General features: G+C 60.5%; 1 protein-coding gene across 1 annotated transcript in view; it reads left to right on the top strand.

Annotated features, from left to right (window-relative positions):
- The window catches only part of CCDC85C (coiled-coil domain containing 85C), a 77,288-nt gene that overhangs the window by 33,068 nt on the left and 17,813 nt on the right, over positions 1-26,407 (top strand). The window contains exon 2 of the mRNA XM_077910570.1: positions 25,444-25,517. Coding sequence (XP_077766696.1) covers positions 25,444-25,517 — 74 coding nt within the window. The remainder of the gene's footprint in view (positions 1-25,443; positions 25,518-26,407) is intronic.

The following is a 26,407-nucleotide window of genomic DNA, read 5'->3' as shown; positions in this document are numbered from 1 at the left end:
CAGGAAGAAACTGGGCTGCCCATAGTCCCACAACCCGCTGGGCTCCTCTGCCTCCAAGTGCCAGGGTCCTTGGCCCAGGAGCTGGCGTCTGGGGCTCGGGTTTTCTCGTGACAACCCCTGTTTTTAACTCCTGGGTGTTCAATGGGGACAGAGGGGGTGCTGAAGGCATGCTCTGCTTTGCTGTGTGGGCTTGTCGTGCTCCTGGGGTCCCTGCTCCCCATTTTACAGTGGTGTTCGCCTCAGTGGGCAGGCAGGTGTCTCTACCAGGCCGTGTGATACTCTCGACGGGGCACGGAGCTGCTCTGGGCCTGCAAGCGGATGATCTGTGCACAAATCCTGGTATTCTCCTTTGTGGTGTAACCTTGGTGAGTCCTGGACTCTCTGAATGTCATTTCTTCGTCTGGAAGATGGGAGAACGTAATGTAAGCCCGTCAGTGGGGTCGTTGTGAGGCCTCAAGCATAGTGATGGGATCCTTGAGCCTTGTGTCTGGAAATCTTCACACTTTCAACAGCCCCAGAACATTCCAGCTGGGCTTTCCTTTTGTCAGCGGGCACATACTCCTGCCTCCCCGTGATGGTGAGCTGCCGAGGACAGGAGCCACAGTGCTTCCACCCCCTGTGAGGCCCAGGGAAGGTGGGGGGGGGGTGCATACTTGTCTCAGGACCCCCCCCCCCACCCCTTCTAGGACCCCCCTTCTCACTGTCGGCTCAGACCTGCCCTGCCCTGTGGCTCAGCTGTGCTGTGAGCGCTGCATGATGCAGGGAGGCCCACGTCAGCCCCGTCACGAGTTGGCTCTCCCTCCTTGCTGCACCTGCATGCTCTGAGTCTGGGGGACCGGGTCTGGTACCGCACCTGCCACCTTGGTGGGACCTGGGGAACTAGTTCCTTCCTATCAGACAGACGTGTGGCATCTTAGCCTGAGTGGCTGAGGAGGCTGCGGTGGCTGGGCTGTAGGAGCAGGGCCTGGTGGCCGTAGTTAACGTAGCGCGCAGGGATCAGGGACCCGAGAATAGGGTCCCCAAGTGGCTGCGCTTTATTCTGAGCTGGCTCTCGTTGGCAAAGCCAGCTGGGGGACAGTATGATCAGTGGCCTGTGACTAAGCCCAAGTGCAGCCGCTTGGCTGCGTGCTTGGAGGCCCGAGGCCGCCGGGGGATGGTCTGGCTCCCCTTTTTTAAAGGGACTGGTTGTCCCTGGTGGCCGCTGCTGCGCCCAGATTCCTGGCAGTTCCAGAGCATTCCGTGGACAAACGCACGTTCCTCGCTGACTGTTTTCTCCTGCATCTGCCTCCCTCCCGCCCTCCCCACTGGCTCCCCCTAAGCCAGCCTGGTCTGTCCAGAAGGTCTCAGGTTGGCTGGATGCCCGTCTTTCTCTAAGGATGATTTAATTTGGATAGTCACCGAGGGGACTTAACAGGCTGGACATTGTTCCTGGTGTCGTGAGACGGGCCTGGGTGAACCAGCAGCCAGCCCCCACTTCAGCTCCCCAACGGTCTTAACCAGACACTTCCCACCATCGGGACCCACACCAAGCACCACGCTGGACCCGCGGAATGCACACACACGCGTCGGAAGAGTCCCTGCCCTCAGGGAGCTCACAGTCAGGTGGAGGAGGCTGATTTGCAGTGGGAAAGCATTACAGGGGGACGTGAGAACCAAAAAAAGCTTAGGGCACTACTGCAGAGGGCAGGTAGGAGAGTACACAGCCCCTCGGGGCAATCCTGGAAGGCTCCGTGGAGGAGGGGCCTCACAGGACCACTGACTCTGCCCTGCTGAGCCTGACCCTGGGAGGCACCTGCCCAGCTGCTGGGTCCTGCTCCCCCCGTCCAGCTGCTCCGGCCATACTGTGGGTGGTGGGGAAACAGCACAGAGGAGGCATTTCCTGGGTAAGAGGACCGGAAAGCATTGAGAGGCCGCGTTCGGAGCTAAAAGGCCTCCAACTGCCTAGCCCAGCTCCTGCTCTACAGAGAACAAAGGACAACAGAAAACTTTTCTCATTACAGACTAATGGGAGACGGATGCTCCTATTCACGCTAATGGGAGGGTGAATTTGGTAATTTTTAGAAAATTGCAAAGGCATGTCCCCTTTGGCCCAGCCACCCGCTGCTGGGAATTTATCCGACAGGTGAACGGGCACGTGTGCGAGTGGCCCTTGCGCCGGCCCCTCGCTGCAGCAAGGCTGGAGTGCGAGCCGGGGGGGCCCCCCACCCGCCCCCGTGCCGGCGGGGGGAGGGCGGGCATCCTCAGGGAGGGAGGGACTCTGGCAGCCTGGTCTGGCTCGCGCCCAGGAGCCGCACAGCCCACCTGCTATCTCGGGTGCCGTTCGCAGGACCCCTTACCCGCGCAGAAGTGCGAGGGGGATGCTGCCCCCGGAGGCTGGGCGGCCCGGGGGAGGGGGTGATTTATGTCTGCGTGCCTTGCGCCTGCGCTGGGGGAGAACGGGGCCTGGCACGTCCCCGCCTGCTCTCCTGCCCCCCCCCATTTCATCCGGGGTGCCCCCGGAGGCAGAGTGACCGCTGAGTCACTCGGTGCGGCTGACGGCTCCCGTGGTGGCGGTGCCCCTGCCCGCGGGACTTCCGACGGCCCAGATGTGCCCCAAGCCAGCAGTGCCTGTGGGTGGGGCCCGGGAGGCAGTCAGGGCCGGGCGAGTGGGGTGCAGGCTGCGGCTTGGGCCAGTGCCCGGGTGTCCTGCCCGCGGCCCCGCTGGGTCCCGACAGGATGAGCGATGGGCTTGAAGAGGCTGCTCGCCACGCCGCGCCATCTGGCGGGGTATTGTAGAGCGCACAAAGGACGGCGCTCGGTGGGGCTGGGGCGCGTTGGGGGGCCGGGGGGGCCAGGCCAGGAGCGACGCCGCCTCCCAGCACATCCCGGCTGCAGGAGCAGGAGCCGGCCTGGGCCACCGCTTCGGAGCAGAGATCTGGGTTATCGCTTCCTGGGGGGAGACGGATGACTCTGCGCCCCCTGAATCTTCGGCGAGAACGCTCTAAACAACTCTGGTTCTGAGCTGATTTATTGCTCTGCTAAGATGCAAAGGCAGTTTTATGTACTAGGTAATTAAGTGGCATTATAGACGGCTCGAGAGTAAGTGGCTGCTGTTTTAATAATTAAAATAAATGACCCCTTGACTGCTCCCAGCTCGATGGTGTTTTCCCTCAGTGTCGAGACCCCGGAGAGACACAGGGCATGGATGTGTGAGGGTGTGCACACCTGTGTACATGTGTGCATCAGTGGCTGAGTGCACTTGTGTGTGCACGCGTAACTGCGATATGCATCCGTGTGTGCATGCACACGTGGGTGTGAGTATGTACTTGTACGTACATGTATGTGTGCACGCGTGCATACCCGGGTGTATGTACTTACACAGGAGTGAGTGTGTATACGACAGTGTATGCCCACGTGTGTGCACGTGGGTGTGAATGAACGTGGGAGGAGGTGTGTGCATGCGTGCATACGTGAGTGTGAGGTGAGCAGGGGGTTGGAGGAGCTGGCTCCTTTATGATGTCCGGTTTCCAGGACAGCTCCTGTGGCACACACACAACCCAGGGCAGTGGTGCCCTGTCTTGAGTAAACCTGCGTTCCATCCGCAAGGCCCGCTGACCCTGGCTGGGAGTGGGGGTGGTCTCCTGCGGGTGGGGGGCGGCCCTGATTCAGACCTCGGCTCCAGTGCCACGTGGCTGTGGCCGGGCTGTTTTAGCACCTGTGTGAAGAGGTAACCGTGCCTGTCCCGCTGGGTACTGGGCACCCGGGGCACGTCAGCATTCCTTCTCTGATTCAGAGGCAGGGAACTCCAACTCTGCGTGGGCTCGTGGAGGTAGAGTGACCCAAGCCCCCCTCGAGGCCTGAGTGACCAGTAGGGGTGCCATGGGGGGGACAAGGTCACGGGGGGCAGAGACAACATGGGGAGCAGGACCTGGGGCCTGGGGAGGGATCTTGTCCCCAGTCGGCCAGAGCGGCTGTGCCTCTGGACATCTGCTGCGGCCTCAGGGCTTCGTGGACAGCCTGCTGGAGAGCGTCATTGTCTGCTGGCCCAGACTGTCCCTTTGTTTTGAGGAAGGGTGGCCTCCTCCAGAAGACAGGGACTGTGGCACAGCAGGCCCTCGCCCTGTGGGGCTGACGCTGGGCTGGCTACCTGCTGGGCATTTCTGGGGGGAAAGATGCAGTTGGAGGCAGCTGGACACCCAGCTGGTGGCTCTGCCCTGAGGTCTGCACGTGGGTGCCCTGGGAAGGGAGACACTGCCTATGTGTGTGTTGCTGGGGCTGAGGCTCTGTACTAGGCTCCTCGCATTTACTTGACTCTCCTGTGCGCTACAGCAGACGTAGTTCTTTCACAGCCGAGAAAGTGGTGACTCCGTGACCTTAGGTGCCAGAGCCACAAGGGGAGGAGGCTGGGTGTAAAGCCCCCTCTCTCTCCTGCCCTCCCTTCTGGATGCCCCCATCCGTGCATCCTCCATCCTCCTTCCCACTGATGTTTCCGAGGCCCCAGCCTGGGCCGGATCGGGTGCCAGGAGCTCATGGGGTCCCCAGGGGGCCAACTCTGTGTCATCACCTCATGCCTGGCCGAGAGCCCCTATGACATTGAGCTTGCAGCCCTGGGTGCCAGTCCCTGGGCTGTGTCTGTGTGCCCAGCCCAGCACCTCCCTACCCCGGGCCTCAGATGGACGTGCAGGCCCGGGGTGCCTGAGGCAGCTTTTCACCTTTGCTGTTGTCCCAGCTGTGGCCTTGCTGCAATGTGCAGAGGGCGTGGAAGGTGACTGGCCCCACCAGGCCGTCGGAGGCTGTGTGCTGCTTCTATCTGGGGGGCCACCCCTGCCTGCCTGTGGGGGCCTCAACCTCATCCACTCCTGGGACAGGCCCCTGTCTTCGGAGCCTGTGACTCCAGGGCCCAGCACCGAGGAGGCCCCTGTGAGCATCTGTGCCTGGGGTCTGCCCACGTGTGAGGCGGCCCTGGGTCCCTGGGCTCCTTCTTCGGACCCTGCCTTTCTGGGGGAGCCCGGCTGGCACATTTTTTGCAGTCGAGTGTCTTTATGGGCGGGTAAATGGAGTAATGCCAGTGTGGATCGGTTGCCAGAGTAACTTGCCCAAGCTCATGCTGTCCCAGTGCTCAGATCCAGACACGCAGAGGCTTAATTTTGCCTATCACGTTAGTGGCAGCCGTGAGACAGTTACCCTCAGGTGCCCCTGTTTACCAAGGGACCCTGGGGCTCTGGGGGGCGTACTTGGGACAGACAGCCTCCTGGTGCTGCCTGGTGAGCTCCCCTCCCCACAGAGTTGCAAGCTTGGGTCCTGCTTCCCGTGGGAGGAGGGAGGCAGCTGCAGGTCCAGGAGGGAGGTCGGGGTGTAGGGCCGACTGGATCACACTTCCACTGTGGCTCCCCGTGGCCTTGCTGCTGCCTGTTCCCCTCTGCCCCATCGGTGTGATCCATGAATTTTAGAGGCTGGAGGTCAAGGTGGGCAATGGGGGCCAGGCCCCAGAGGATTGACCCCAGGACCTAGGAGAATGTTCACTGCTCTCCCTTCTGAGCCCAGGAGAAGCACTGGTGCTGCCTGAGGCTTCTCTGCTGTGGGTGGGTGGCCTCTGGCCCCAGCAGGGTTTGGGGGTGAGCTGTCGGCTGGGGGTGGGCCCCCAGGAGCCCCTGGGTAGTCTGAGTGTGGTGAGAGGGGGCAGGGCAGAGGCTGGGGCCCGCTCAGGGCTGTTGGTCTGTGACCCTGGAGGATCCCGCCTCCAGTGAGCCTCTCCCTGGCTCCCTCGCCTTCCTTGGCTGCAAACTGTGGGACTCATGCTTCTGGTCCCCAGAGAGGAGACCCCAGGAGCCAAATGCATCAGACATGGTGACCGCTGGCCTCTGTATGGAGTGGTTATGGGACACATCTTAAAGTGACCAATTGAGAACACCATGTGGGGCTGCCCCTGGAGCCTCTGAGGCTGAGCTGGTGTGGCCTGAGCGTCAGCATCCCTCCACGCCCGCTTGCCTGGGGGTGGCTGGGCAGGCACACAGGGCCCCTGGCGGCTATGGCAGGCCCATGCAGGCTATTTCCCCCATGTCTGAGACGCTTTGGGTCTGCCTGCTTGCAGTGAAGGCTTGTCAGGTAGCAGCTGAGGTGCCCCCACCCCCGCATCCAGGGTAGAAGTCGAAACCTAGTGATGCCCTGATTTTCCAGGGAGACGGGCCCAGCTGCACCGTGAATGTCCCTTGGAGAGAGGGAAACCAAGTGTAGGCCAAGCGCCCTGTCACCACTGAGGGTGGCTGGGTGGTGTTGAGGCCCTGGCCACCCCCTGAGCCATGGGCCACCGGCTTGTTCCGGGGAGGGATGAGGTGCTTGCTGGTCTCCTGAGGCCTGTGGGTCAGGGAACGTGGGTCTCCCTGTTTCGACTTTGCATCTGGGGTGGGTCTTCTCACACCTGTCCTTTCCGAGGCTCTTCTGGTCTGGGGTCCCAAGGGACCTGTTGGCCTGTCGGGGGGTAACTGCCCATTTCTGGTCTCCGCCTTGGCGTCTGTTGAGGTCAGCCTTCTCATTGGTTGCACGGAGCAGAGAACCTCAGCACCAAGAGGAGAACTCTGTTGAGAAGAGCAGCAGAGCCTCCTTCTCGAATGCAACCTGCCCCTGGAGAAATGCTACGAAAGGCAGGGGACTCTGTCCTGGTGCCCGGTGTGGACAGCCCTATCTTGGCCAGGCTGTTTGGGCCTTGTAGGAGGAGGACCTCGCCGGGAATGGAGAACTACACCGGAGGTCACCAGGCCCTGCCCATTGCACAGGCTGGGCACACAGCAAGGGGTGGCCTAGCACCGAGAGGCCGCTGATGCTCCCACGAGGGGCTGTCTGGGGGGCGGTGCCAGCTGATGGGACGTGCTTGTGAGTGAGCTTCCTGGCTGCACGGGGGGCTCTGGCCTGTGGCTGCGGTAGGATGTGGCCCTGGCTAAGCAGGGGTACCTGTGTCAGAGCATGGCTGTCTGCCTCGAAGCTCTTTGGCCCCAGGGCTTGGGGTAGCTGTTTGGCCTGCCCAGTGCAGCGAGAATCTCCTGGGTGGGGGCCGGAGTTCTCATCCTGGCTCTGTGACTCCCAGGGAGGCTCAGCCCGTCTCTGGACCTTGGTTTCTTTCTGTAGAAGGGATTTCTCAGGTTCCCTTGGGTTCCCGCATTGGGGCAGAGCTGGGCCGTGGCTGTTGATTAACCAAACTGTGCCCTTGTGGGGTGTGTGACCGGCATGGCCCTTTCTCTAGGCCGTGGGGCCGAGTGGCGGGGCAGGGCATGCTCTGAATCCCTGAGGTCCCTCTGGGGCCCTTCTGAGAATGCCTCTACTTTGTACCCTGACCTGATGGTTTTGTTTTATGTTTTTTTTTAGATTTTTATTTTTATTTATTCATGAGAGGCACAGAGAGAGAGGCAGAGACACAGGCAGAGGGAGAAGCAGGCTCCATGCAGGGAGCCTGATGCAGGACTCGATCCCAAGATCCCGGGATCACAACCTGAGCCAAAGGCAGATGTGCAACCACTGAGCCACCCATGTGCCCCATCTGATGAGTTTAAATGTCCATGTGGAAGGCACTTGGGCAGGACCCCTCTGGATGTCCCTGAGAATCAGAATCAGGAGTGCTGAGAGCCTGTCTGGCGGCTGGTGTGATGGAAGGCTCTGGAATTGCTACATGAGGTGTTTGCCATTCCCCTTCCTGCCCCTGTGGTTTTATTCAGGGCGGGTTTGCGGGCAGTAGTTCCTTACAGCCATCCTGTGAGTGAGTGTGTGTGTGTGTGTGTGTGTGTGTGATCATCACAGTTTCACAGAAGGGAAAGCAGAGACTCAGCGGGTTCACGGGCCATCCCAGGATCTCCCAGCCCAGCCCCCGGCCTGACCCCGGTTGCGTGCCTGAGCTAAGACCTCTTCCACACTGCACGTGGGGGGGGCAGGTGTGAGGGCCGCGTGTGCCAACCACCTACGTGCACCGGTCTGCTCCCCGAGACAGAAGGGTCCCCTTCAGCCGCGTCCCCTGAGAGGCAGCTCTTCACCTGGAGCTCCTGCCCCCCACCCCGTATCCAGGGCACATGTGCCCGAGGAGGCAGCTGGCGTGAGCCGCTCCCTGGAGGGGAGAAGCTCCACGGTGTGTGCAGAGGAGGAGTGAGGCGTTTATTTCTTTCTGAGACGGATCCTGCTCTGAAGACTTTTCCGCTCCAGTGTAGCCGCGGATTTTCTCCCCCCGCGCACGAGTGTTTGGGCCCCGGGTTATCTCGCCACGGGCTTAATGCGGGGTCTGGCTTTTTTCACTCAACGCTGCATCGGACGCTTCTCCTCTCTTGGTCTTCGTAAACCTCGTTAGTGTGGACAAAACGTTCCCCTTCGGGTGGGCCAACCAGAGTCGATGACGATGACGATGACGACGACGTGCCCCTGGCCGTGGCAGGACAGAGCCGCGGGTTCCTGCCGGTCCGGGCGGCTCCCGCTCCCCGCGGCGCAGGTGTGGGCCCGTGGGCCGCCTCGCTGGGAGCAGGTGCGGTGGGCGGCGAGGCCGTGGCGGGGCTCCGACTTCCCTCCGAGGGTGTCAGTCTGGGGCTGTGGCTGACGGTGCTCGGGAGGGCGAGTCGGCGGTGACCCGGTGGGACTGGCCTGTGCTCAGCCGTCTCCTGACTTGAAATCATCCCCAAGAGAAGGTGCGTTGGTTTCCCGGGAACAGCTCATTCCCTGGTCGTTCCTGCTGTGTTCCTGACCCGAGCTCTTGGGTTCACCCACGTAGTGACCATCGGGGGGTGGGGGTGGGGTCAGCGCGAGCAGATGGAGCACGAAGCTGCCTGTCCGGACGCGGAGCTCCGCAGCCGGTCCCTGCTGACCCGGCCCCGGTCCCCACACACTGCTCGCTGTCTCCAGCTCTTTCCCGCGGAGCCGTCCTGTGACGTCTCATCAGTTTTAGAGCAGTGGGGACCTGCCAGGTGTTTGGCTCTGTCTCCTGTTGCCTTGTGATTGGAGTCAGTGTGTGCATTTGGGGCAGGAACCACTGGCGGGGACGCCAAGGGGGCCCACGTCCGGTCAGGAGGCCCCTCGTCCCAGCAGACTTGGATGAGTTGGGTTCTAAGGTTCCCCGAAGGTCTCCCTGCTGTGAGCACTGATCCATAACCCGTGGGGGCACTTTTTTAAAAAAATTTTATTTATTCGTGAGAGACACAGGCAGAGGGAGGAGCAGGCTCCATGCAGGGAGCCCAGCGCAGGACTCGATCCTGGGTCTCCAGGGTCACGCCCTGGGCTGAAGGCAGGCACTAAACCGCTGAGCCACCCGGGCTGCCATGGGGGCACTTTGAGATGATGGGGTCCCGGTCCTCACCGGACCCTCCCGTGCCAGGTTGGCATCCACCGGTTGCCACTCTGGCCTGTGAGTGGTGACTTTTGGCTGCCTCTTCCCTTCTACACTCACCAGTTGGGGTTCGGCCTCCCCCCCTCCACAGCGGGCGTGTGTGCATGTGGTTTTTATCAGTGTGGACACAAGGAGTCTTATTTTATCCCATGTGGTCGTAGTCCTCGGCTCTCGTTATGACTGTCATGGTCACCTTGCCTGGGATAAACAGCTGGCTGCAGGCCAGAGAGAAGGGAGGTGGAATTTGCCGTGTCCTCATCGGGTCACTGTGGGGGCTGGGGTGCCCGCTCTCGTCCTGGCCATGCCACTGATGGCCTGTGACCTCAGACAAGTTGGACCAATATGTGGGGGTCCCTGGTTCGCCCTGATGTCAGGGGAGGTTGGACAGGTTGACCTGGAAGGCCCTTTGTCCTACCCGGAGCTCCTCTCGGGGTGCCCTGCCAGGCCTTGTGCCAATCTTCTGCTGAGACCTAGAGTTGGCTGTGGGGCACTTCCTGGTGGCCAGCTGTCACCTGTGGGAGCGATGACACACTCCTTAGCGCCCCACCCCGCTCCCTCCCTTTCTCCTGGCACTCCACCCACTGGGGGGAAGGGGAGCCGAGGAGTGGGTGGAGCTTCTCCTGCTAGAGGGAGGCCTGTTTATTCTAGGTAGTAACCAAACATTGACCTCACCCTGGCACCAGGTCTCCTGACCTTCGGCTCTGTTCTCGTTCCTATCTTCCATAAAGAAACACAGCTGCGTGGGCAGGTGGTATGCAGCGGTGGCCCACGCCCACTTGTGGCCCATGCGCCCACCTGTGCCTACCTGTGCCGGAAGGGCGCTTAGAGACTTTCAGCTTCCTCACTGTACAGCGGGGTGTCCTGGGTCCCAGAGAGGGCAGGGACCTGCCCAGGGCCACATAGCCAGTGGCACAGCCGGAATTGGAGCTCCTGCCCCTGGCCCGCCGAGTGCCTCCCTGTTGGCAGGTGCCTGGGTGCCTGTGCGCCCTTTTGACGGTGGCGAGCTGCCCCAGTCACGTGTCCCGGCCCCAGGCCTGCAGGGTCCGGGGGTCTCCCCAGCAGCACAGGCTCCACCAGAGGCGCCGTGGAAGAGCGGGCATGTGGGGACAGCCAGCACTCCTTCAGCAGAGGGGCGGAGGAGCACCGCCGGGGAGGTGAGGCGGGAGCAGTAGGGACAGCGTCGCGGAGCAGCCCAAACAAGACTGTGCTCCCAGGTGGCGGCGGAGGCGGCGTCTGCCTAGGTGCTAGCACACAGTCACAGTCGCCAGATGCCAGCCTGGTGAGGCGCCCAGTGTGGGCTCCTCCAAAGGATGGCTCTGAGAACGAGGCCTCCATCTAGGGTGGTGATGCCCAGACCCCAGGGGACGTCCCTTGCTCAAGTGCCATGGGGGGTTCGAACTCCAAGTGTGTGCTTGTAATTCTGTGGACGGACCAGTGAGATTAACTGCCCTCCAAAGTCCTGAGCAGCCATGGCACGGCCTGGGTATTCCGGAGTCCTCCTGGCGCCCCATGAGGATGCAGAGCCTCAGAGACGTTGATTCACTGGTGTGAGGTCACACAGCTGTGATTACAGAGAGGCCCAGCTGACCCTCCTCCTCTCCTGACCTTCGACTCTGGCTCTGCCCGGGGGGGGTCACTCTCTCAGTGAGGGTCACAGTCCCCGGCCTGTCCTCAGTGGCCTGGGGTAACCAAGTACCTGGCCAGCAGGACGGTGGGCTTTACAACCAAAGGGGTCTCCATGTTTGCCTCAAATAACCTACAAGTGTCCCATGACTAAATCGGATTCATACCCGACTTTCTGAAGTCTGTGGTGATGCCCCAGCCTTCGCTAGATCTGAAGAGAAGGCAGGGGCTGCGGGCCTGGGTGGGCCAGGCCCCGGGTGGGCAGTCATGCAGCACAGGTGGGCGTGGCCTGCTGCCCTGGGCCTGGGTGGTGTCACCATCCCTGCAGGCTCATCTTGGAGGCAGGTGTGCCCTGGGCTGGCGGCAGGGAAGCCTCAGCTCCCGGCCCCTTCCCATCAAGGTCATCCTGTCGGAGGGTGGGCAGTGATGAGGATGGGCTGGCTTTTACCCAGTGTGTCCTGAGCACTAGGCACTGTGCCAGGGGCTTCCGGACCTGCTGTCTTTCTTAGACCTCACGGCAGCTTCCTAGGCTTGGTTATCATCACTTTTTTTTTTCTTAAATATTTTATTTATTTATTCATGAGAGACACAGAGAGAGGCAGAGCCACAGGCAGAGGGAGAAGCAGGCTCCCCGGGGGGTGCCCGATGTGGGACTCGGTCCCTGGACCCTGGGATCATGCCCGGAGCCGAAGGCAGACGCTCAACCACTGAGCCACCCAGGCGCCCCTTCGTCACATTTTTTAAATGAAACACAGGCTCCGAGGGCCTAGGCGAGGAACCCGAAGTCACAGCCGCGATCCTTAGTTCCTGTGCGAGTCTCCTGTAACTGTTGTCACAGACACCACGACATTGGGGTCTTCACACAGACGTGTTGTCTTTAGGTCAGAAGTGCTCCAGCCAGGGGGTCAGCAGGACGAGGCTGGAAGCCGGAGGGGCGGCTCTGCTCTCCTGCCTTTCCCAGCTTGGGAGGCCGCCTGGCCACCATCAGAGCTGCAGCCGTGCCTCGTCCCACCCTTCCTGCGGTCACACCGCCCTGGGACCAGAGCGAGCAGAGCGGCTCTCCAGTACCAAACATTTGTGTGGCTAGATTGCCCCCCCCCCCACATGATCCAGGCTGCCCTGTGTGGTTAGATTGTCCCCCCGATGGTCCAGGCTGCCCTCGTGTGGTTAGATTGGCCACCCCCCATGATTCCAACTGCCTTTGTGTGGTTAGATTGCCTGCCCCTCCATGGTCCAGGCTGCCCTGTGTGGTTAGATTGTTCCCCCCCAACCCCGATGGGCCAGGCTGCCTTGTATGGTTAGATTGTCCCCCCGATGGTCCAGGCTGCCCTTGTGTGGTTAGATTGTCCCCCCGATGGTCCAGGCTGCCCTTGTGTGGTTAGATTGTCCCCCCCCAACCCCGATGGTCCAGGCTGCCCTTGTGTGGTTAGATTGTCCCCCCCCCAACCCCGATGGTCCAGGCTGCCCTCGTGTGGTTAGATTGTCCCCCCCCAACCCCGATGGTCCAGGCTGCTCTTGTGTGGTTAGATTGCCCACACCTCCCCCATGGTCCAGGGGACCCTCCCACCTTTAGTTCCACAGCTTAGTCACATCTGTGAAGTCCCTGCTGGCTGTGGGAGGTCACATGTTCACAGGCTCCAGGGGTTCAGGTGCAGGCAGCTTTGGGGCGGGGGGGTGGTCATCTGAGTATGGTTCACTGGCCCAGGCTGCCATCTTCACCCAGAACAAGTCCCTTGAGATGTCACATGGGGAAGTCGAGGCCACGTGGATGGTGCCGCTGGGGCGGGACCCTTGACCACACTGCCTCTTCCCACAGGAAGCTGGGTGGTGGCCGTGTGCCCTGGCTTCTGTGGTCGGCCTCCCCGGCCTAGTTCTTCTTCCCTTTGGCTACAAGCCCCCGGCTCGGAAGGGGTTGGGCCCTCCCGCGGCTGGAGGAGCGCCACCTCCCCAGGACTTCAGGGAGTGGTGGCGTCTTTACGCCGCCGGGCCTTGGGCCTTGTCGGTGAGCCTTTGGTCCTAGTCATCCTGCTGCGGGTTTCACGTGAAATGGGGAGTGCCGCCTGCTGTCCCCATGCCAAGTCTGTCATTTCTAACTGGGCGGGACCTGGCTGCCCCGCCTAATTGCAGGGATGCTCTTACGTGGGCTTCTGAGTCGCATCATCCCCATCCTGCCCCCTGGGTCATTTGTGACTCCCTGTCCCCATTTCTCAGGGGCCTAGTAGGAAGGGTCACAGAGCAGGTGGCAGGGGGGCAGAGAGGGGCCTGCTCTTGTGCCCCCCCCCCCCCCCAAGTACCTGCAGGAGGGTGAGCTCCGCCTCTGTCACCCTCTCCATCCTCTGGACCCCTGCCCTCCCCGTGGGCTCTGACCTGCCCAGTCGGGCTGCTCCCAGGGAGTGGGGGTGGCACCAGGAGCCCGTTGCCAGGGGCGTTGGGAGTCTTCCCTAGGCAGCCTGGTCACCAGGAGGGAGCCAGGGAGGGGGCGTGTGACATCAGGAGCTTACCCTGTCTCTTCTGGACGGTGTGTTGTGCTGTCCTGACTTTTTTTCCTTTTACTTAAAAGGCATTATTTTTTGTTAGGAATTCTATAAAAAGCAACAGGCTTGGACAATAATGGGACAACTCTTTATTCTACTGCCTACCTTCGTCAGATTGTCAACAGCAGCGCATGCTAGCTCCGGAGCCTTTCCGTTCAAGAAAGGAAGTGTTACAGGTAGAGATGAGGTCCTGCGTCTGTCCCTTCCTTGCCCCCCCGTCCCCGACCCCCCAGAGACGCTCGGCCTGGAATTTAGCGCCCATCCTCCTCCTGCAAAGCTTTGTACTTCTGTAGGTCACACACCCACGAACAATGCGAACAATGTGTGATGATGAGACTTTGTGTGAACAAAGGCCTCTCTACGCGTGTCCCTCAGCTCCTTGCCCCACTGTGGTTTCGACACCTGACCCTGTCGGTACAAGGACGTCTAGGTCTTTCGTTTCCACCTCTACTATTTCATTGTTGGTTGAAACCACAGTTTATCCTGTTTCCCAGGAGGACTTTTAGGTGGTTTCCAGTGTCTCGCTGCCTTCGCCGGGGTTGGGGATGCGTTCCTGTCCCGGGCTCCTCGCGCACCTGTTTTGGGGTGCCTCGCGTGCACCTTGCCCTCCGATCTGCTGCGCCAGTGGGCACCCCGCATCCCCGGGTTCTTGTGCACTCGCCGTCGCCGAGTTACCACTTTATACTTTCCACCAGTCTGGGGACTGAAATGGCATCTTCTTCATTTGCATTTCCCTGATTACGCACACGGTCGGGCATCCTCTTGCACATTTCCGTCTGTGACTCACCTTCCGTGGAGCCTGTACCCCGTGCTCACGTATTTCCTTATTGATCTGTAGGAGTTCTGTGTGTCCCTTGTGTCTGGGACCGGACTAGTGCACAGCCCTCCCCAGCTGGCGGCCGCTCTCCTAACTGTGCTCCTGGATCTGTTGTCATTTGTTGGGTTGGGCTGTAAAGTTCACACATCAGGGTTTGAGAGGCTTTCCCTTGGTGGCTTGTTCTTTTTTGTTTCTTTCTTTTTTAAAAAGATTTTATTTATTTATTAATGAGAAACAGAGAGAGAGAGAGAGAGAGAGAGGCAGAGACACAGACAGAGGGAGAAATAGGCTCCATGCAGGGAGCCCGACGTGGGACTCGATCCCGGGCCTCCAGGATCACAACCTGAGCCAAAGACAGATGCTCCATCGCCGAGCCACCCAGGTGTCCCATTGTTCTTTTTGTTTCTTGACTGAGAATGCCTTTTTACCCGGAAGCTGAGGTGATTCTTTTTAATAACTGCTGGATACACACACGCTGTACAATTCAGCGGTTTTGAGTAGATTCACAAAATTGCGTAACCATCAGAATTAATTCCAGAGCGTTTTCATCTCTTCTCGATCCCTCTTCCCCTCGGCCCCTGGCAACCACGGATCAACTTCATGTCTCTCTGAATTTGCCTGTTCTGGAGATTTCATATAAATGGAGTCGCATACAGTATGTGGTCTTCTGTGACTGGCTTCTTCCCTGTAGCGTAAAGTTGTTAAGGTTTGTTGCACACGGTGTAGCATGTGTCAGAAAAGCCCCAATTTTTTTTTTTTAAAGATTTTATTTATTTATTCATAGAGACACACACAGAGAGAGAGGCAGAGACACAGGCAGAGGGAGAAGCAGGCTCCATGCAGGGAGCCCGACATGGGATTCGATCCCGGGACTCCAGGACCGCGCCCTGGGCCAAAGGCAGGCGCTAAACTGCTGCGCCACCCAGGGATCCCAAAAGCCCCAATTTTAAATTTGCTTTTTTTCCCATAGAACTCTCTGACCCTGTTGGAACTGCTTTCTGTGTGTGGTGTGAGGTTGGGATCAAATTTTGTTCTAGGGGCACCCAGGTGACTCAGTCGGTTGAGTGGGTCTGCTTTCACTTTGGGTCATGATCCTGGGGTCCTGGGCTGGAGCCCCACGTCCAGCTCCCTGCTCAGTGGAGAGCCTGCTTCTCCCTTTCCTTCTGCCTGCAGCTGTCCCTGCTTGTGCTCTCTCCCTGTCAAATAAATAAATAAATCTTTTTTTTTTTTTTTAAAGATTTTACCTATTTATTCATGAGAGAGAGAGAGAGGCAGAGACACAGGCACAGGGAGAAGCAGGCTCCATGCAGGGAGGCCGATGTGGGACTCGATCCTGGGTCTCCAGGATCATGCCCTGGGCCAAAGGCAGATGTTCAACCGCTGAGGCACCCAGGCATCCCCAATAAATAAATCTTAAAAAAAAAATTTAGTTCTAGGTGATGCCCAGCCGGTTGCTGCAGCTCTGCTCATGAAATACTCTTGTCTTCTCCCAACTGGCACAGAATGCCACATGGGCCACGTGCCAGGTGGGCAAGCTTCTCTGGGCTCCCGTCTGCCCCCTTCCCCCCCATGTGGCTTTGGCATCTTTCCACGGAGTCCATTCCATTCCACGCGGAGCTTTCTTCTCTGGACTCCCACCACTCCTGCAATCCCACCCCCCGGCTCATGATAATTTATTCCTGTTTTCACTGAATCAGTGAAGCACTGTCCAGACGTGGTGCTGCTGCCAGAGGTCGCCGCCTGGAGCCTCCCCCCTCCTCTTGCTCCTGAGACGTGAAGCCCTACCACTGCTTCTCATGCATAGGCTGAAGTGCTTGCCGAGGCTCAGACCTCTCAGTCTCACCTCCAGCTCCCCTGTGTCTGGGAACAGGGATCCCCTGGGTCTGATGACCCCGCCACACCTGGATTTTCCCAGCTTCCTGAGCTGGCCCCATTGGCCACACATTCCCACCTCTGCACATGGCTGCAGTCCCCTGGTATCCTGCTCCTGCCAATGCCTCCCCACTGTTCCTGCCTCCTCTGAAGGACAGCCAGCCCCGTCACGCAGGGCCTGGCACTCGATAGACATCTGGTTGACATCTAATGATAAAAACAAAACCCCTCCTTGGGACACCTGAGTGGCTTAGCGGTTGAGCATCTGCCTTTGGCTCAGGGTGTGATCCCGGGGTCCCAGGATCGAGTCCCACATCGGGATCCCCACAGGGAGCCTGCTTCTCCCTCTGCCTGTGCCCCTGCCTTTCTCTGTGTCTCTCATGAATAAATAAATAAAATCTTTAAAAAACAAAACAAAACCCTCCTTTCTCCTGAAACTCATTCATATCTCCGCTTTTTGCTACCACCTAGGTTTCGGGGCTCAGTAAATGTTTATCTCCCCCAGATCCCACTTCGGACTTGAGTCCTGCATACCCTACCCTCATCAAAATCCCTGCAATTCAGTTGCGTTTGCAGGGAGGGGTTCACCGATGAATAATCAGGGCCAGATGGGCAGGGGGTTCCTTAAAGGTGGAGCAGGAGAGGCGGACAGTTTGAACAGTCTCTGCTCAGCGTAGATCATAGATCAGGGGTCCCCAGCCTCACGAGTGTGTTAGAATCACCTGGAGGGCGTTCACGATGCACCTGGACACCCAGGCGCCTCCCCTAGAGTCTAATACAATTGGTCTCATGGGGGAAGAGATCAGATGTTAGAAAATGTCCAGGTGTGTAGATGCAGCCGTGCTGAGAGCCGCTGCCCGGTGTGACTCCGCGTCTGAGAGGCTGGGTGGCCCTGCCCGGCAGGCCAGCAGGCTTCTGTTCTTGGCCTCTACCAATAGTTTCCAATCACTCAGAGTGAAATGGGGGTTGCTGGGGGAGACACCGTGACAGGGCCGTCACCCTGCGCCGTCACCTGCACACACAGGTTAATTTCTGGGCATGAACTCAACAGGAAGGGGATTCCTTGTTCCCTCCTCCTCTGGCTTGAAACAATGCCACAGCTGCAGTTGGACTTGCCGGGGCTCCCCGAGCACAGAGAAGTGAGTTTGAGCGTTGGGTCCGAGAACACCAGAGGCTTCCAGGCAGATCCAAACCGGGCACGTCCTCAATCAGCCGAGCTGGCCACAGCTTCCTGTTTGGCTGCCCCCTTCAGATCGCAATACGGGTCCGGCAGCCTTGTGGCTTTTCCTGCAATTAAATGCCAGGCTCCCCGCCAAGGCCCGAGTAGGCAGGGTGCTGAGCCACCGGGGTCCCCGGGGCTTTGCATGAAGCACACAAAGGGGCAGATGGGTGCCAGGGGACGGCCAGGTGTCTCAGGAGAGGCCGAGTGGCCAGCATGAGGAGGTCTCAGTTTTCATTAACAGTTGTTTTTTTCAGTGCCGGTTAATTTTCTTTTCTCCGTGGATGGAGAGGGTGGGAGTCCGGTTATGGCCATTCTGTTTCATCTCTGGATTTGGTGGGGGTGATATTTAGGGTTTCCATGACCTCACGGAGGTGGAATCACAGCAGGGGCTGGGTGCCAGCCTGTTGGCATTCGCTGTGTGACTTTGGCCTTGATACTTAACCTCTCTGAGGCTCAGGCTCCTATTCAATAAACGGGGAGTAATAACAGGACCTACTGCATCCGCTTGGTGTGAGGATTACCTGGGTCGGTGGTCGGGGTTTTGCGCGGTGCCCGCTGGCACCTAGTAGATGCTCAGTAAAATTTGTGTGTGCAAATGGGAGAACAGGTTCCCTTCTCAATGCCCTGCGTGGACATGAGCTCCCTGTCCCACACCTAGGGCTCTGGAAGTCAGCGCTGAGCTTGTGGCTGGCTGCCTTGGCCCGGGCCCCCCTGCACCCGTCCACGGGCAGCTCAGGTGGGCAGCCTGGCAGAGGAGGGAGCAGCAGGGGCCAAGGTGCCCAGCCCTCCCAGCCTCCCTGGCCCCATGCGGCCACCCCTGAGAAGCGTCCTCACGGGAACCTGATGTTCCCCTGATATGCCTCCCTCAGGCCTCTTGCCTTCATCCATAAATAATATGTGTCTCACATTCAGCCTGCGCCTCCTGGAGCCGCGTTGTGTGCCAGGAAGCAGATGCTCATGGGTAATCGGCTCAGGTGCTCCCGACCTGCTTGCCGCAGTCCCCCCTCCCTGCCTCTGCTCACGCTGTCTTGCTCACGCGTGCCGTCCATCCCCACCTCGCTTATCTGCCTGTCAGCGTCCTGTTTCCTCTTCGAGGCCCAGCTCAGATGCTGCCTCCTGCAGGAAGGAGCCCCTGATTTCTCCCTGTCAGCACATCCTTGGAGCTTGGGCAGACCCTTCGCTCTGAGCATCCTTTCCCTGTGGGACAGGCTTTCTGCTGCCCTCCTGGCAGAGTCCCAGGAGGGGCAGGGTGAGTGCACTGCCCTGGGGTCGGGAAGCAGCTTCTTGTGCCTCCTCCCCTACATCAGGGCCTTCAGCATTCCAGAGGCTTCTGCCCAGCAGAGGCCCAGGGTGCAGGGAGTAGGTGGGCCTGGGGTTAGAACATCCTCCACGTCCTTTAGGAAGGCGGACCATTTCCAGCTTCTGCTGGGTCGGTGTCTGGGGCCTTGCTGAGGGAGCCTGGGAGTGCCACGTGTCAGAGGGGGGCAGCTCCAAGACCTGCTGAGTCTGGCCTGCGGGCAGGCGGGGAGAAGCCACTCAGGGACCGAGCACCTGCCAGCAGGACTGGGTGCTGCAGGAAGTGCAGGAAGACGGCCTTTGCTGCCGTCGAGCTCAGGGCTGCCCTGAGCCACTGAGCCAGAAGGAAGGCAAGGCTCCGGGGAAGGGGAGGCCAATCCACCCCTGCGTGGTTGACAACCTTTACTTCACCTCCCCGGGCCTCACTTACCTCATCTGTAAGTTGGGCCCGTCTCCCAGGCCTGCCCTGCTGGTTTGGGCTTCCAGGACCCAGCCTGTAGGCACTGGTGGGCACCTGCCTGCCCCCGGGGGCTGAGTCCTGGTGGGGAGAGAAGGGAGAGATTCGGGAAACCAGCTTGCAGGAAAGCAGGTGCTGTCAGGGGCCACATCCATCCTCTGGGGCAGAGGGATGGAAGCCTGGAACCGTGAGGGAGCTTGTTTGCTGCGGCCCTTCTGCCCCGATGGAGCCACCGGCCCCGACGCTGACCCCTCTTAATGAAGTGGAAGGAGAAGAGAATTGAATCAGCCGAGCGGCAGTGTGGAAACATCAGCCACCCCCACGGAGGAGGCCCAAGGCCTGGTGCGGCGGGGTCGCCTGCTAATGACCTGCCACCAAGCCTGCCTGTCCCCAGGACCTTGTGGGGACCGCGCCCAGCGGGAGGGGGCTGGGAGGGAAGCGGGGTTGGAAGGGGAAGCAGCTGGAGAGTCAGGCCCTGTGTGTCACTGTGTGTCACTGTGTCACTGTGCAACAGCACCCGCCCCCCAGCCCCCACTTCTTCCCATGCAGGGGGTCGTGCTTTCTCCTAGGCTCTGACAGACGCTGTTGGCACTCTGCCCAGGACCCCCGTGGCACTTCTGCTTCTGTGTCCACTGCCCGCTTCACCTGCTAGCACCTGCAGCTCTGCCCGGGAGCTTTTCCTGTCCACTCTCCAGGTGGGCAGTGCTGGGGCATTGGCACCTCTGTTCCCCACGAGCAGCCCCCACCAGTGAGCCCCGGGGCAGGTGGGGTAACTCCGAGACCACCAGAGCTCCCCGGGAGATTGACACTACGTTCATCCGCTCATTCTGTTCCCCGCCTCGCCTCCCACTCCTGTACCTGGGCTCCCCAGGGTCACCTCCCACACAACCCGCGTGTACTTGAATCCCCTGCCTCACTCATTTTAGGATGTGGGCTCCTGGTGTGGCCGGCTGTTGCTGCCGGGTGAGATTCTGAGCGTCGCCTGCCCTCAGCACCTGGGATCTCCGCCTTCTGTGTCTCTGGCAGACCCTTGTTGGGGGTTCTCTGCGTGGGGTGTGGGTGCTGTGTTGCAGGCTGAGTGCTCTTCACTGTAGCTGCTGCTGGCGGGAGCTGACCCCCCGGCAGGATGCGTTCCTGTAGGTCTTTAGACTTTTCCTGAGCGAGGGCCTGCTATGTGCCTACTGTGGAGCTGGTGCGGAGGGTTTACAGGGCTGATTGGATTGTGACCTCTGGCTCCCACATTCCTACCATTTGGGCTAAAGCTGAGGCTGGGGTCACACTGCCTACCTGGGGAGGGTACCAGGCCGGAGGGGAGGTGGGGAGATGTGACCTGGCTCCAGACTCAGGCTCTGAGAAGGCAGGGTGGGGTGGTCTTCTCCGGAGAGGGCAGCTTGCAGACCCTCCCATCCGGGGGGCTGCATGGCCCTCCGCACTCCCTGGGGGCACACAGGACCCTCCAGGAGGCCAAAGCTAGGGCTGACTGACGTTCTGGCTTTTGGAAGCAAGAATATTGCAGGCTTGCAGGCCCTTACCCCTTGCCACCACCCTCCACTCCCCAGATGGAAGCTGGATTGTGAATCCTCCGGAACTGGTCCATTGGGGCCTGGGGAAGATCTGAAGGGGACACATTGGCCAGCTCGCCCTGGGGTCCCTTCTGTAGTCACCTCCTTCATTTTCTCTGCAAGCAGCCAAGCCGGGAAATGACGCATTCCTCCCTTGGGGCCCGTTCCTCACCACTGCAAACCCTGGGATTAATTTAATTACATGCTCATCTCCGAGAGGCTGGGGCTCAGAGGCGCCCAGCGGGATCACGAGTTGCCCAAGGCTGCTGGGAGGGATCATCCTCCCAGGGAGCTAAGCCCTCCGGGGTCTCCCGCCCCTGCCCCACAAGGTCCACCTTGCCACCCTTCCCTGCTGCAGGGAAGAGTGCCACCTGCTCTGACCCACGGGGGCCCAATGTCTGGCTCCTGGGCTCCTGGCAGGGAGCACAGCCAAGTCTGGGGAGCTGAGTGGAGGGTGGGATCCAGTGGGACTGAGGAAGCTTCTCTCGGATATCAGGAGGCAGCCTCGAATCCTCCTCAACTTGGGAGGTGGGGGCGAATGCACCCAGACCAGAACCGGGAGAGCTCGGATTGGCCATCGTCCTGGCCACCCTTCTGCTTCAGTGGTATCAGTGGGTGGCTCTGCAACATGTCAGTACAATAATGTAATCCTTTCTCCTTTTTTTTTTTTTTCAAAGGAAAGATTTCTATTTTTTTTTTTAAGATTTTATTTATTCATTCATGAGAGACACACACACACACACACACACACACACACACACAGAGAGAGAGAGGCAGAGACACAGGCAGGGGGAGAAGCCGGCCCCTCACAGGGAGCCCGGTGTGAGACTTGATCCCACGACCCCAAGATCATGACCTGAGCTGAAGGCAGATGCTCAACCACTGAGCCTCCCAGGCGGCCCCTCTCCCTATTCTGGAAGTAGATTATTTGAAAATTAACAAGAAGTGGTGTGAATAAATAAAAACTCCCTTGTTCCCTCCTGTGAGCAGCACCATCAATATCTCCATGTGCCTCCTTCCTGAATGTCTTTCAATGCACAGATATTTTTAAACGTTGAGAGCAATCATACATCTCATTTTGTGTCCAGTTTTTTTTTTTTTTTAGATTTTATTTATTCATGAGAGAGACACGGGGGGGGGGGGTGGTGCAGAGACACAGCAGAGGGAGAAGCAGGCTCCATGCAGGGAGCCCGACGTGGGACTCGATCCTGGGTCTCCAGGATCTCCCTAGGCTGAAGGCAGGTGCTAAACCGCTGAGCCACCCGGGCTGCCCTTGCGTCCAGTTCTTTCCACCGGCATGCAAAGGTTTTCCGCGTTGTTTAGAAGAGAAACCCTCCCTAAACATCCTTCGGAGGACAGGGTGTACCTCTCTGCTACTCTTGGACAAATGGTTATTCCCATTTCTGGCCACTGCTGCACTGTCCTTATACCTCGAATTCATTCTTTTTTTTTTTTTTTTCCCTCAAATTCATTCTTTAGGATAGATTCCATTGGAAGCTGTGGATGATTGAAAATACTTTAAGGGCTCGCCTGTTGTTTGGAAATTAGAAAGAACAGCCCCACAAAGCCTGGTGGTCTGAAGTGTACTTTGTTTTCTGCAGCTGCTTGGGGTTTGGGGCAAACTGGAACCTGTGGGCTGAGTGGGGACAGCGCCTTGGTCTGTGTCCACCTGCGCCCTGTGTGTGCTGTGGCCCAGGGGCCCCGAGGCCTGGTCCTGGCAGCAGTTGGGGGGGGGGCAGGTGGGGTATTGTTGGGTCATTTGTCCTTCATAGCATTGCCTACGTCCCTTCTCCTGGCGCTGGCTGTCGCCGCTCTGTTCTCGCTGGACCCACTGTGGCCGAGGGCCTGCTCAGATGGGAACGGGGTGTGTCTGGCCCGCTGCTGCCCAGCAGCGAGGGCACTGAGGCCGGTACAGGGCACTGGGTGAGCTGGTGACCTGCTGTGGGCCCGGCTGGCCTGGTCCCCAGATGGCCAGTCCTGTCCCGCATTCAGGGCTGTACCCGGCACGGTCCCGCCCTGGGGGCTCCGGTGAGCTGGGGGGGTGGCCTGCTTGTCACTGCGCCCGAGGACTGGGCATTCTTGGAGTGTCCGGGAGAGAGAGGCTGGGACAAGAACCATGTCTTCTTTCTGGGACGCGTGCCAGCCTCCGTCAGTGGCACGGCGCTGTCAGTCTGCTAAGAGCAGCCAGACGCTGGGGGTCCTGAGCACTGACCTGCCGGGGTGGGTCTGGATGCTGGGGACCGGGTGTGGCAGGCTGGGCCCTGGGCACCCCGGCTCTCCCACCAGCAGGGGGGGGGGGGACACATTCCTCGGGGCCTCCTCACCCGGAGAGTGGGGGGATGCCTGCCTGGACCTTAGCAGGTGCCCAGGCTGCCGTGTGTCACACCTGGGGTGGGTGGGGGTCTTCCCTCCCCCACTGACCCCACCCAGGGGGACACCACGCCGGGGTCAGCTAGTTACTTGGGTCTCTTTGTCTTAACGTGTGAGGATGAGATTGCTGTGGGGGGGTGTCTTTGTAGTTTTTGCACACTGTTTCCCCGTCGGTGTTCCGGGGAACCCCTCCTGCTAACAGCCTACAGAGGACACAAAGAGGTGGGGGACCCAGGCTGCACCCCGTCTCCCTCTCTGTGTCCAGAGGGGCCTGGCACACCCTGGGCCCGGGGGCCTTTCCCATCAGGCCTGTTCCCACAGGAGTGATGTGGGAAGGGATGCGGGAAGCGTTTGTCAGTCGCCGCTGATGGAGAATGAGCAGAGGGGGCGGCACGGGGCCCGGACCGAAGTGACCGTGGCTGAGGACGGGTGTGAGGAAGGCCCTTGTTCAGCTGCGGCCGCCGGGCTGGCCAGGGTCCCCTTCCCCGGGCACGTGGGATCCCCTAGCACCAGGTGTGCACGCAGAGTCCAAGTGGGGGTGCCCTCGGGGTCACCCTCCTGCTGTCCAGTCCTCCTCGCCGTTGTCCTGACTTGTGCCATCAGCAAGCCGCTTCGCCTCGGAGCCTGGGTTTCCTGGCTGTCAAAGGGAGCTGTGCAGAGCCGGCGGCGAGGCGGTGTGGGGGGCGGCCACTCCCAGCAGGGCCCCCTGGCCCAGCGCCCGTGGTTCCCAGGCCGGGTGGGGGTGGCCCTTGCCGCATCTGGAAGGCCCCGCATTCCTGAGAGCTGACTTGCTGCTGGGGCTGGAGGCGCGGGTGTGATTCCCCAGCGGCTAGTGGCTGGAGCTGCTCCAGGGCTGGGGTCGGGGTGAGGGTGGGAGCTCCGGGGCACAGGCCGGGGCCTGGGCCGGGGCTGGGGGCGTGCAGCTCCTAAGGGCCCCTCCGTGGGAGAGCCGCGTCCTGTAGCTGGTGCAGCCTCAGCTGACGGGCAGGGGCTCCTGAGGCCCAGGCCAAGCCCCGCGGCAGGGAGGTCATGCATTCTGGGGAGGGGGCCGCCCACCGAGCAGTGATGGGGGACGGCAGGACAGCCCTTTCCCCAAGCAGCTGGGCTCATGGGCGGTGCCAGCTGTGGGCTGGGGGTGGGCAGATGCTCCATCATGTCACAGCTGCATGATGGTCCAGCTTGCCCTCTGACAGCACCCAATCCCCTTTTGCCCACCCAGCTGTGTTAGAAGTCCTATGGGGCCCGTCTCCCAAGGCTGCGGTGCAGAGAGGCGGCTCGGTCTAAGGTCTGGTGACTTCTGAGCTAGAAGGCTGGTGGTGGAACCAGCAGAGACCCTGTTGGGGGCAGGTGGGCGCAGTAGGAGGAGCAGTGACCGGCCTAGTAGTTGGGGTGTAGGTTGGTGTCTGGGCCGTGTGAACTCTGGCGGTGGGGTGCTCATGTGGACGAGAGACGCACAGCCTGTCCCTTATCAGGGGGCGGCAGACCAGGCAGGGAGGTGCCCTGCGTCCTGTGTGTCTGGCCTGAGACCTGACCTGTGTCACTGCTCGAGCGCACCTGCCGTGATGGCTTGGTCCCCTCCGCTGCCCGGCCCTCGCCGTCCCTGCCCTGTGTTCCGCATCCGTCCCCCGGCCACTCTGCTCGGGGTGGTCCTCAGCTACCACCTCGGTAGTCTCTGCTACCCCAGCCTGGCCTGGGGTGACTTAGTCATTGTTTTTCTCCTCTGTGGGGGGGAACTGATCTCTAGCCTGCTGGGGAGGCCGGCCCTGGGCCCTGGAATTTAGGCTGGTGGAATTTTGCCTGCCTTTCTGATGTGATGGTAAGACAGGTCAGGGCGGTGAGGGAGGGTGGGTTTCGGGAACCCTGCCGCATTCAGAAACTGGGGGTGCATGGGTGGGGAGCGTGCCACTGGCTTGGCCCAGTACCCGGCTACTGGCTGCTCTCCTCGGCAGAGTCCTTCCAGAAAGGTGGTGGCTCACCTGCATTGTGTACCTGCCCCACCCCCTCCCCACCCCCACTGTGAATTGTTCGCAGAAGTTTCTGTATGTCAGGAACCCGGGACACTGACTCAATATGTGCAGGAGACTCAGTTTCCCCGCTGTGCTGGGGAGAGGGCTCCCTGGACCCCATTCTCCGCAGTGCGCTGCCCCTGGCGGTGAGGGTCCCATCGAGGCTGTTTGGGAGAGGGTTTAGGACGGAAGCATTGCGGGGCTGAGGGAGGAGGCGCAGGACAGGTGGTGAGATAACACCTCCCGTTACTGCAGGGCCTGGAAACCCAGGCCCGGAGGCCTCCCGGCGCGGGTGTGGCTCTCACTGGACACCGAGTCTCTGATTAACGTGCTCCCCGCTTGTGTCGTTACAGATCCCTCGTCCACCTACATCAGGCAGCTGGAGACCAAGGTGAGGCTGCTGGAGGGTGACAAGCCCCTCGCACAGGTAGGCTGGCTGGGGGTAGACCTCGGGGGCCAGTGCCCACTGCACTCTGAGGGCCAGCGTGAGCCGTGCCCCCGAGCCCCCCGTGCCAGTGCCCACCCGTGTCCCAGCTTACCTGGGGCTCCCCCCCTCAACACCTCCACCTGCCCTGCTCCCGTCTGGAGTCACTCCCTGGAACTTTGGGGTCATGGACCTAATTCTCACACCATGGCCTTTGGGGTGTCCCTTGTCACAGCCTCTCACTGCTGTCCCCCCCAGTGGTCTGCGAGCTCATCGGGCCAGCCCTGGGCCTGTCCCAGAGAAGGTGTGGAATGCACAGGTGCTGGAGAAGGGGCTCGCACACCCCATCCTCACCCACACGGAAACCTCCCTGCTCCTGCACCGCTGACGCCTCTCCTGTTAGGGGTGCACCCTCCCCTCCCCCGTCCTGGGCCTGGCCGGTGCCCACAGACACTGAGGCTGTCTCATCACAGGCGTGTCCCCAGCATAGGAATGGTGGGTTAGAGGCTGGTGGATGAGGCTGGGGGGAGGCGGGCAGGGTGACAGCCAGAGCAGGGGGCACAGGTGGCTGTGGTCCTGCTGAGTGCGGTTGGGGCACAGAGGGGTCGTGACGGTCAGGCCGAGGGCCCTCTCTGCTGCGGGGGGGGGCGGGGATGGGAGGCTGAGGTCAGCCCTGCACGGGTCCTGGGGCCCGCTGGCTCGGCCCGCCCCTCCGGCCTCTCTCTGCACCCATCCTTGGCTTATCTCCCCTCCCCCTCCCCTGCGGTACCCCGGGCCCTGCGCCGCAGCCAGAGTGCCCAGAGCGTTTCTCTGGGAACCAACCCCGGGGAGGGCTCAGCTGCCTGGCCCCGTTGCTTGGCGACCAGCGGGCTTGGCACCACCGTCCTGCTTGG

Source organism: Canis aureus, chromosome 9, assembly GCF_053574225.1.
Source record: "Canis aureus isolate CA01 chromosome 9, VMU_Caureus_v.1.0, whole genome shotgun sequence".
Classification (NCBI taxonomy): Eukaryota; Metazoa; Chordata; class Mammalia; order Carnivora; family Canidae; genus Canis; species Canis aureus.
The sequence above is the reverse complement of the archived record's forward strand: the minus strand, read 5'-3'. Positions and strand labels throughout refer to the sequence as shown.